Below are 12,320 nucleotides of genomic sequence, written 5' to 3' on the forward strand. Positions count from 1 at the left end.
TCCTCAACACTCTAGCTCCGCCTCACGTCTTCTACTGACGCCCACGGTGGGCGGCCCATCCAACCTTGTGCAAAGAGAGTCATCGCTGCCCTCTAGGGGCCAAAACGAGTCTTTGACTAATCATATCTGCCTGATACTTTCAGCACAGCTGCCCAAGGCTTTTTCCTGCACCCGTTTTTGAAAAAAAAAAAAAAAACCATAGGGGACGTCTTTTAACGTCCTCGGCGCCCTTCCCTAGGTTTATGCTAAACGTTTTATAACGTTTATGGCAGTCAAAGAGTTAACTTAATAATTTCAGTGAAACTATAATGTCATGATATGATAGTCAGTTGGTATACATGTATATCACTTAGCATAACGGCCATGGATATATTTGCAATGTACAGTTGGAGATGGGATTCGAACCTGTAACCTCCTGGTTACTGTACAATGCACTTTACCAACTGCGACACAGTAGTGTCAGGCATGTATGGAAGTTAGGGTGACCAACTGTCCTGAGTAGCACGGGACGCGCACATCGTTTGATTTAATGGCACGCTACACACATGAATTGAGCTTCAAACACTTGATTGTGTGCATTGATATTTGTGTGCATTGACATTTAATGTTAAATTGTGTGAATACTGTAAGTAATGTGGAATCAGACGATATATACCCCAGGAGGCGTAAATTTTTGAAGCAAGTTGAAATTTGAACAGTGTAAATCGGAAGTATTGTGCGGGAGTTGTTTCACGTCAAAAAAGTGCGGAGAATAAAAATCACAATAACATATGTGGGAATGCTTTAGCATTAGTAGATTACCACCTTCGCTGTTCACAATGGGTATTCCTGCAAGCCTCTGGCTAATACTTTGCAGACTGGATTTGGGTTCGAATTTCCTGCCCTCTTTATGCGGATGTGACCTCATGTGCACGTTGTGTATGTGAAGAAGGCTGTGTGCAGTTTCATTTTATGGCCACAGGGGGCAGTAGTGATTCGCCCATACCTATACATACACAAACATGCATCTTATTGCAGGAATACAATTGTCTATTATTTTGTTGCAGATTTGTGACAGCCTATTTGTTGACATGCGCTATAAATGTTCAACATTAGTCTGACTTTCGGAAGTGACATTGTTGGAATAAAATTCCACTCAATATGTATCACAACTCATACAAGTTCATACACCATAATTGCATATTTGAATACCTCTAAATCCAAAACATTGTTCTCATCTTGTAAAATGGTTAGATCTCCTGCCAAAGCTAAACTATTGTATCCTCTGACAGTTATGGAGAATCATGATGACTCATTTGAACCTTGGGTCTTCTACTGTAATCTATGAGTGGGTGTCCTGTATATTAATAGTGATTGTATTGTGGTGAGTTGTCCTCTGTTAAAAGGTGTGAAGATGACATGCAGTGTAAATCTACCACACACGCTTCTCATCTGTGTTTTTCTATTTGACATGCAGTGTGCAGCGCCGCAGTAATTAATAACAAGCGGCTAAATGGTGTGATGTGATCTTACATTGTAATGAGAAGGCAGGAATGCATGACAATCAGCCCAGCACAGAGTATGGCGGATATGCAGGCGACGCTCGGGCCACACTGGCCAGAAGAGAACTGCTCATTTGCATACCTCCATGATTTAGTGTGGATTTTCTTACCATGTGGTCAAAAGCATTCCACTAAATGGTTCCACTTCATTAAACTCTGTTTAAAAAAAATAATTGCTACGGAGTTTTACAAACCTAATAAAACCCCATTTTGTCTGTTTCAGCTTGTCAGTGATTCAAAGGCAAGTTTGAGAATAGTTTTGTGATGGAGGTGATGAAGAGTATTTATAACTGAAGCAAGCTTGGTCAAGAAGTGGGGGTGCACCCTGCAGTGGTTTGGAGGATAGTATCAAAGTCTGAACTTAGAATAATATGTGAGTTTCCCTCAATATGATAATAAATCACCCCCCAAAAAACACAAGCATTTAAGGTTGTTTTTTTCCCCCCATTGGCACAGCTGCTCTTACAGTATATCAGCCATCTGGGGAGGATCAAGAGGTCTTATTACTTTTATTATTAATGAACTCAATCTCTTACAGTCTTGTACAAAGTATTTCTTTATGTACAAAATATTTCTTTATGTGAACCGCATTTGATGCCTCACATATTATGATTTCAATTCTAATATACTACTATATTCCTAAATGTAGCACATTTTGCAGTCCCACTTGTTATGACTCTGTTTTGGGGCCAATCATGGAGTCAATGAAGTCTTTGATGGTGCAGTTGCTATGTGAGGTATTAGTCAGTCTTGTTTTGTCTCGTCATTTTGTGTTTTGTAGTTGCTATACAGTTGCTAAGTCCGGTGAGAACGTCAGTTACTATGATATTAATCAGTCTTATTTTGTCAGGTAGAATTTTATTCAGTCATATAGAATTATGCATTGTCCTAGCAAGAGTTACTGAATGACACATATGTCAGTATGTTGAGGTTTCTTGCGTGCAAGCTGTCTTCCATGCGTTCTGAATTCAGACCTGCTCTCTGATGTTATTTTGTATTTTTGCATATGAAGACTTTCTATTTCCTAACTTCCTTGCCTTGCCTGGCTTTGTGTCCAATATCTAGAGATTAATTGTAAATAATTCCCAACCAATGTAAAATGTCAATGATACAGTGTCACACTCAGTCATATCTGTCAAGTGCTAGTAGTTGGTCTTTTTTATGACACATGACATACTCATTAACACAGACACATTTTTTATGTGTTTGTCCTCTAAAATAGTTTCTTGCCTAATTATACGCAGGCATTAGGGATGAAGATGGAGATTAGGGTGTCCATGGCAGACATGTCTCACCGTCCTTAACCTTGTCATCACATCATCCGAAGATTGTGGCCATCAAACCTATGCATTATTAACTGAATGCATCTGCTGTAAAGGGTACTCAATGCAGGGTTGCCTTACCAGAAGCCACACAAAAACAGTAATCCATACAATCTGTAATAATAGTTATATTTTCTGACTTTACAGTGTGGTTTTTTTCCCTAGAAAGGTCATTCATACCTCATTCCAGCTAAGTGAGAGCCATACACATTGTAATTTAAAAAGACATCTGATAATTGTTTCATGAACATCCTGTAGATCAGACATGTGCAAAAGTCTTCAGACACACACAAAATATTTGGGCTCTAATTTACCTATGACCCTATAGTGCCCTATAGAAAATAGATGGATGGATGCTTCCGATTGAAAGGTTTTGGGCCATTTCTGTTCCATTATGACTGCTCCAGTGGAAAAACCAAGTCCCATAATTGCATGCTTGGATTAGCTTTTAGATTTGGAGTCTTCGGTTAACCAAACAAAAAAAGTGTTTTTCAAATGCGGGAGAAGTCCAACTACCCGAAGAAATCCTATACAAGCACAGGGAGAACATGTAAACCCAACACAGTATGGTTGAAGTACGGAATCAAACCCTCAACCTCAGATTTTTTTTTTGTGTTGATTAGATTTCTTCTCTTCATCTCCTCTCACTTTTTCCACAAGTGTTCTTCACGTTCACTAATAGCCTCTCAGTCTTCCAATTTTGTGCCATTGTGAAAAGCACTTTTCTTGTATCCATCCATCAGCCAGTTAAATGCCTCAACCACTTCCTTCCCTCCTCCACCTGTTTGCTCTCTTTCTTCTCCTTTTGTGCTTGTGTGCACTCACCAACCTATAAATCAATGGATTCCACATTTTACGTGTGTCTAAATCGCTGTCCGATTCCGCATCTGTTATTTTTAATATTTCATTTTTACTTACATTGGTCAGGTATGTTTTAGGGATGGGCGAGTACCAATACCAGACCTTATTTCAAGGTATCAGTACTTGCCGATAATAATGATAATGCATCGGATTTATATAGCGCTTTTCTATCTAATCAGATACTCAAAGACGCTTCACAGTGGTTGTATTATTCGTGCGCTCACACAATCACACTGTGTTGGTGGTAAGCTACTTAAGTAGCCACAGCTGCCCTGGGGCAGGCTGACGGAAGCGTGGCTGCCAATGTGCGCCTACGGCCCCTCCGACCACCTCCTAACAATCGCACCTTTCATACACCAGTGTGAGTAGCACTGAAGGCAATGTGTGTGAAGTGCTTTGCCCAAGGACACAACAACACATAACTTGGGAAGAGCGAGGATCGAACAGCCAACCTTCTGATTACTGAACGACCGTCTCTACACCCTGAGCCACGGCTGCCAACAGCGGACAGCGGACAGCAGCCGATACCAGTAACTGCCACCCTCTTGTGGCTGTTTTACTGTCAGGAACTAGAAATTTGAAGAATAGAAAAGTACTATTAATTCAATTTTAAGGAAAAATGCTATATTGGGATATATAGGTCTTTCTTTTAATTTATCTGTCATTGTTTTTAGGGGAAATTTCATGTATCAAAAGTAGTAGAGTTGAGTATTTGTACTGGTATTGGTCTGAAAATCGAACATCCCTAGTATGTTTGCAGAAAAAATGTGCTGCTGAAGTCTTACGTTCCCAAAAGTAAAAGGTCTTGCTATTCACCTGAGTTATATTTTTACTATAAACTCAGTTCTATTTGTCTGCTGTCAATTTAAAAACTCATTCTGCTACACCTGACCTGTAATTTAAAATACCTGAATTGTAGCCATATTTCTGTCAAAGGAATTTATATCCATTGGGCTGTCAGCTTGGAAATAAAAAATAAAAAAAAGTTTGCCCTGTGGAAGGAGAGGCCAAGGGAACGATTGGAATGAAAGTAAATTAGACTGCACCGAAGAGTTCAATTGCCAGCTCTATCACAGTTAAGAAATAGTAGCTGTGCACTTGTGTGTGTGTGCATGTGTATGAGTGTGTGCTTGATAGCTGGCTTATGCTTCTCTTCAAAGACAAATTGAAAATTTCACTTTGGGTAACAAATCTCAATACACCATTTACACAAGGCGTTTGGTAGAAAAACGTTTCAGAAATTGCAGTATCTGAGTCAAAGAAAGAAAATAATTAGGAGAGATAATTAAGAAAATAATTGAGGACTGTTTATGCCAACTTCAGTTTGCTGTGTTTGGGACCGTGTTGCGTCTCGTTGGACGGAGCTGGCGCACCCCTGGGGTGCCTGAAAATTTAGTGACAGGAAGTAGACTGCGCTCAGCGAAAAAATAGGTATATCTTCATCCTTATGCCAGGGTAAGTCTACTTTTGCATGTTTGTAAATATGCACGCTCCCAGCGCATTTGGTAGTTTGGTGGCCAAAAGTAGACTGGATTCTAGACAAGCTAAAAGCAGGGCTAAGTTGTGGCACAGGTGATGGATTTGATGGCTTTTGATAGATTTGATCAAGGCAGAGTGGTGCAGCGGATCATCATTAATTCGTAATCTATCTGTAGGTGTTAGGCTCCATGGTTTGGCTCACACACGATCCGTGGATTGGTGGGTGAAAAAACTAACATGATCATGATCAGTATAATCATATAATAGCAGCAGTGGAAGTTGCAAACCCTTGCGAATCACATAAGTCGCATATATGGGAGCATTTTGGCAGATAGGGGTGAAATGAGTCCTCAAATTAATGTTACAGATTTTTTGTTTTGACAATTGTCCTGGTCCTGTCATTCAGACATGTCAAGGAAGCTGGAACATACTCAACATAAAACGCCGTCTATGCTAAGGCTAACTTCAAAATAAAGTTTACCAAATAGTACAATAGTAGCCTTAGTAGACGTTTTGGATTTTCTTATCGTAGTTTTTCTTGACATTACATAGTTGTGACCAACATCAACAGTTCCAACACAACGCTATCCCAAACTCATATTCAATCGCTAATTTAGGATACTAAGAAACTGCTAGTTTATTACGCTGTCATTGTGTGGTACGGTGTCTGTACCAGTGATCAGGCTGCCAGATTGTATTGAGGTCGCCTACCAATGATGTCACGCTACAGGATTGGCTGGAAATTATGTGTTTGACGTCAAAGCATTGTAAAGAAAATATTATAAAGATGTCATTTAAATAACAAAATGCATGGACTGAAATTGTAAAAAAGTAAATAAACCTAAGAATATAAAAGCAGGATATTTTAAGATTACTCCTCCACGTTGAGAGGAACCAGTTGAGGTGGCTGGGGCATCTGGTTCGGATGCCTCCTGGGCGCCTCCCTGGGGAGGTGTTCCGGGCATGTCCTACCGGCAGGAGGCCCCGGGGACGACCCAGGACACGCTGGAGAGACTACGTCTCACGGCTGGCCTGGGAACGCCTTGGGATCCCATCGGAGGAGCTGGCTGAAGTGGCTAGGGAGAGGGAAGTCTGGGCTTCCCTGCTAAAGCTGCTGCCCCCGCGACCCGACCCCGGATAAACGGAATTGAAGACGGAACGGAACGGAACGGAACGGAACGGAACGGAACGGATATTTTAAGATTGAAGAAATAATCAAATAGATTGAAGAGCCTTCGCGGTTGCCGATGATGAGCGCGAGTCAGATGTGTTCACTTTGGTTTCTTTTTTAACTGTTCACAAATCAAATATCCGATGCCAGTGGCTAGCAGATTGCTGTTAGCATTAACAACGATTGCCTGGCTAGCAACAGTAAATTAGTTTGACAGCTGTTACATAGCTTGCTTTCTTTACTTATTTTTCAATAGTCTGGACCTATTTTGTAAATCACCCTCCATTTTTAAAAGATGGGAATTTGCCTTAAAATGCAATTTGAGGTATTTTTCATTAATAATAAAAAAAATAATACATTGGTTTGTCTTCATTTATTTGATAAAATACTTGTCCATTGAATAAAAATGAAAAAACTCAAAATGTCAAATATAGCCGTTTAGATTTTAAGAACACAACTTAAAGTCATTAATACCTTGTTATTTTATACATGGACCATGTTTAAAATAAGAATCTATCTATGGACATTGAGGATAGAAGGCGGTCTCCAAGTGCCCATCCACAGCGCCCGACTTAACATCATCTGCAAGTGGAGATTTTCTTGCACTTCCTTTGACTGCATGAACTCCAGCAAGTCCTTCAATTGGCCAGGAGCTGGCTGCATTCCCTTCCACAATAGTGCATAACACTCTCTTCTATCTGCGCTAGTTGAGCAAATTATCAAAAGAAAGAAAACTCCTCCCATGCACTTTGCGTTAGACTTGTGCTGGGAATGAAAATGTTTAACAATATTTATTCCGGTACCATTCAAATGCATCTCACTGGGGCTTTGAACAGATAAGATAACAAACTGTAAATGTTAAAACTGTAAAATTGCACATTTTCTTATTTTATTGAGTTTGAATCTGTTGCACAATTAAATAATTATGTTTGCCGCTAGGCAGTCAGAACATTACAACGAAAATAGATGATTGATTTTATGTACTGTAGTGCAAATGTCCACTGTAGTGGTCAAGCGTGCAATGATTCAATGCAAGGTGCAGGACCGAAGAGTCTGAGTGTCTCTCTGACCAATAGCAGATGACATGATACTTAACATCTTTCCTTTCTCTGTTTTTCCCTCTATCCTCCTTCTGTCTATTGCAGATCACATTCTTCATGTTGCTGTCAGCAGTTTGCGTGATGCTTAACCTGGCAGGCTCCATCCTCTCCTGCCAGAATGCTCAGCTGGTCAACTCGCTGGAAGAATGTCAGCTGGTAAGACCATATGTGCCACTCCAGAGCCCCACTCTCCAACTTCCATGCATCCATCCATCTTCTCGACTATTTGTTTTGTTCAAGGTCAGAAGGAAACTGGAGCCTATCCAACTGACAATAGGGTGAGAGGTGTGGTACACTCTGCACTGCTAACCACTCAATTAGACAAGACAGATATACAGACGTACAACAGATGAAGAAAGGGACTTATAGAGACAACCAGCCATTTACAGCAAAATTGACATCGACAGACAATTTTGAACGTGACACACAGGAGTATCAAAAGAGATTCAAATAAAACACAGTAGAAAATTTCCACACAGAAAGTGCACTAAGTCCCCAGAAATTATACAAAAGGCATTTATTATTTTTAGCAACAGGACCAAAATTTGATTTTAGTCTTTAGGCAGAAATATTGCTGTGCTGGTCTATCTCCAAAATGATTTTCCAGAAAATACATCGTTTAATGTGATGGTTATTTGCTGCACTTGTATAGTATATTGTCTAAATTGGAATAACCAACGCTATCAAGAGGGCTACTCTTTCTTATACCAGTTCAAAAATGGTTCCCATTGGTAAATTATGAAATAAATTTAGGAATCAATTTTGTCGTTGCTGTTGTCAGTGACCTTTAGCAGATACATTCTGTGTACACTTTTGCTTCTTGACTACGTAGACTGGAAGGAAATTTCATATAATGCATTTTAAAATACAAATCTCTATAGAGTTCATAACTAAAATACGGGTTAGTGACTCAACTAGCACACAAACCACCAAATCCACATTTGCAACATGTAGTGCATCTTCCTTCTCAACACAAATGGTACACAGTAAATTTTGTAGAGTATATATATTTTACTCTAATACGAGTCTATTTTGTCTCACTCTAAACTGAGTAAAAATTTAACTTGGAAGAGAGTAAAATATTCAGAGTAAATTTGATATTTTTAGTGCATACGAGAGAATTTGCCTATCACATGAAAAAAACCTAGAAAATATTTTTCATTCAGAAAGTATATTTTGCAAGGAGAGATGTTTATTTATTTTTTTATTTTTTTAAGTAAAGTCACTCAAGGGTTGAGGAACAAACCAAAACTTAAGTTTGGGAGTCAATCTACTCCCTGAGCCATGTCGCTTGTACTGTGTGTTATCACTCGTGTCAGCTGGAATCTTCGTCCCTCCAAGACCAAAATCTATGTTTTTGGTCTCCTTTTGGAACTTAGCAAACAGTAAGAGTGGCATAACTCAATTGGTAGAGTGGCCGTCTCCCAAGCTGAAGGTAATGGCTTTGTTCCTTTTGTAACTTTAAAAAAAAAGAAACTACTAAAATGTACGTAGAATTTCTGAGTGAAAAAACTTTACTGGGTTTTTGTCTTGGGATAGGCCAATTCTCTCGTACACAGTAAAAAATACTTTGAGAAATATTTACTCTCTTCCAAGTGTACATTTTACTCTGTTTAGAGTGGGACCAAATACCCTTTTTAGAGTAAAATGTACTGTACAAAATTTACTGTGTACACTTAGGAAAAATACATTTTGAGCTAACTTTTCTACTGTGTTCTTTGGGTAGATGGTGATATATATCTCGCATGAAGTTTATCAATAGTGTGACATTACCAATGTGACACGTTGTCGATACAGTAAACAAAGGAGGGCATCTTGCATGTTTTGGTGTTTTGAATGTACTTTCCATCCACTCATTCCTATCAACCCTTTAGTCAGTAAACATTACAGCACGGTCTCAAGAAATGGTACTGTACCCTTCAGTATGTTAAAGAATGAAAATTTAAATTACATATGACCAATACAAATCAATCAAACCACACTGGTTAACTGTACTAGAGGCTGATTTTCTCCCTACTCATGTGGACGTCAGCTTACTTCTTTATTTGGATCCCCAGTGATTCCTCACAAGTCCCAACCGAAATTTTAATGCATCTCATCTCCTCTCCCCAAATTAATTAACCTATACTTGTTGGGTTCATGTCCTACTTTCTCTCAATCTGGGACACACTGCAGAGGTGTGCTCGAACGCAATCCCTCCCTGGGTAGCTCCTCATATTTCGCAGTGACTCAGTCATTTTTTACTCACGTGTATTCCTTTGCATTGCGTTTCAATGTAAAACAGCAGTATTCTCCCTCTCTCTCCCTTTTTTGTGTGTGTGCTTCATTTAATTGTGAGACTGCCATGTGGGTATGTGAGTGAATTTTCATGTGCTCCTCTAATCCCAGCTCAAGTTTGACAGCGATGGAGTGTGTGTTTGCTGTGAACTACAGCAACAGAGTTCAAGCTGCAACAACCTCGGAGAGACGCTGAAACTTAACCCACTGAGGGACTGCAATACCATACGCTTACGTCTCAAGGTGCGTTCAGTATGGAGGACCAAAACTGCCAAAATTAAAAATAAATAAATGACTAAATATATAAATAAATGAATAAAAGTGAAAATAAAAACTGATATAAAAAATATAAGTCAAAAATTAAATACAAAAAATATATATAAATGGAAATAAAAACAATATATATATATATATATATATATATATATATATATTTGTACATATAATAAATAAATAAAAATACAAATAAATAAATATAAATATATAAGCAGAATTAAATATCAATCAATAAATAAAAACACTGCTCTCAGATTTATTTATTTCATGCTGCAGACGCTGTCAGGTCGAAATGTTATTCAAATGAGGGCGCGGTCCTAAGCGTGTCTTGGGTTAGGCTCCGCTGTTGCAAACTGTCTAGAGTGAGCGGGTCGGCGAACAAGGAAGTCTCGCCGGCTTGCATAGAGAGCTCCAACAATGGACGACTATCTTGTCCACTGTCACCACAACTTGCAACTTGAGTTGCTCAACAACAAGTCGTCCATTGTTGGAGCTCTCCATGCAAGCCGGCAAGACTTCCTTGTTCGCCGACCCGCCCACTCGACCAATGAAAGCCAGTTTGCAACAGCGGAGTCCAGCCCAAGACACAATTAGGCCCGCCCCCTTATTTGAATAACATTTCGTCCTGACTGAGCGTCTGCAGCTTAAAATAAATAAATGTGAGAGCAGAGCGTTTTTATTTATTGATTGATATTTAATTATATTTATATATTTATATTTGTATTTATTTCCGTAATTTCCACATTTATTTTTATATTTATTTACATTTTTTTAATCTCGTTTTTTATTTTTGTTTTTTTATTTATGGATATCTTTATTTTCATTTATATTTAATTTTTGTGTTTAATTTTTTAAATATATTTTTTTATATCCGTTTTTAGTTTCACTTTTATTCATTAATTTATTTATTTTAAATTTTGGCAGTTTTGGTCCTCCATAGTCCAGGGGACCAGTGATGCATCCTTTACATCCATTGAGTGGTTTACCAAAAGAAATCTACATGCTTTCAACAAACTAATGTATTTTCCTCTTAATGTTTATATGTGCATTCATGTTTCTCCTGCAGTAGTTGCTCACTGGCAGAACATAGATTGTTTTTGGGTTACTGCTAACGTGATTATCATAATAGTACATTTCAAGATTTGCTAAATTATGTTTTCTTTAAATAATGGAATAGCCTCTAATTTTGTGAAATAATTCAAAAGGTATCAAATTCATTCATGTCTTAACTGTCATGCAAAATATTCCACACGGGAACATGTGTGTGCTGTTTCCAGCTTCACCAGTCACAGATTAATTAGAGAGCAAGTGAAGAATGGCAACAACATTTTTCTTTCCCCAAGTGACAAACCTCTTAGTATGTAGGACATAACTCGTCTGGCTTGGCTGCGATTGCATGATCTCGGAAGATTATCTCGACGGTACAGTCTGCAAGCATGATATACAACATGCGTCACTGTGCCTTTATTGGATAACGGCAATCGTATCCATTCATTTTATGCCCCTGATTGATTATAAAACATTGATAACCAAATAAAAGACTCCTCAGAATGAAACATGCTTTTGAAAAGATGAAAGATCAAGTGCATTTATCATTGTGATCATCCCTCATTCAACGAGATATGGGAATTAGGGCAATAAACCACCTCAGAGGTGTTGAGTTATGTCGAGCCAGAAGCTGTCATGATCTGCTCCCCTGAGTCTTCAGCCATTCCACATGAAGTGTTACTCTGCTCCTGCTACTAATGATATCTAAGTAACTGATATATTCTTCTGCAAGTGCTGGCTCCCATAGGCCGAGTTTAGTCTAGTGCAGCGGTAGGGAACCCTGGTCCCCGAGAGCCACTGTCTTGCCTGTTTTCCGTGTCTGCCTCCGTCAACACACCTGATTGATGAACAAGATCGTTATCAGGCTTCTACAGAGCTTGCTGATTAGCTGATCATTTGAGTCAGCTGTGTTTGAGGAGAGAAACATGGAAAACAGGCAGGACCATAGCTCTCAAGGACCAGGGTTCCTTATCCCTGGTCGAGTGGATGTACAGAACACTAACAACTTTAAAATTCAGTCATTTCATCTGGGACTTGGGCTGTATTTCCTAAGAGGGATGGAGCAATAACTTACGTTCCCCATCCAGGGCAGATTTGAAACATTGCTGTAGAAATCTCTACCTTGATTGACTTGGGACAGGACATCTCAGGGTGGTTAAAGGGGAAGTCAACCCAAAAAAACCTTTCTTGACAATAATATGTTTGATGCTGCCATACTAGTCTAAAAATGGTATTCTGGTTAATA

At 38.9% G+C, this 12,320-nt stretch overlaps 1 protein-coding gene across 1 annotated transcript in view; it reads left to right on the forward strand.

Moving 5' to 3' along the window:
- The window catches only part of entrep2 (endosomal transmembrane epsin interactor 2), an 85,131-nt gene that overhangs the window by 60,157 nt on the left and 12,654 nt on the right, over positions 1–12,320 (forward strand). The window contains exons 3-4 of the mRNA XM_086070390.1: positions 7,520–7,630; positions 9,863–9,994. Coding sequence (XP_085926516.1) covers positions 7,520–7,630; positions 9,863–9,994 — 243 coding nt within the window. The remainder of the gene's footprint in view (positions 1–7,519; positions 7,631–9,862; positions 9,995–12,320) is intronic.

This window comes from Leptonotus elevatus, chromosome 3, assembly GCF_054856555.1.
Source record: "Leptonotus elevatus isolate MCC_2025b chromosome 3, RoL_Lele_1.0, whole genome shotgun sequence".
NCBI lineage: Eukaryota > Metazoa > Chordata > Actinopteri > Syngnathiformes > Syngnathidae > Leptonotus > Leptonotus elevatus.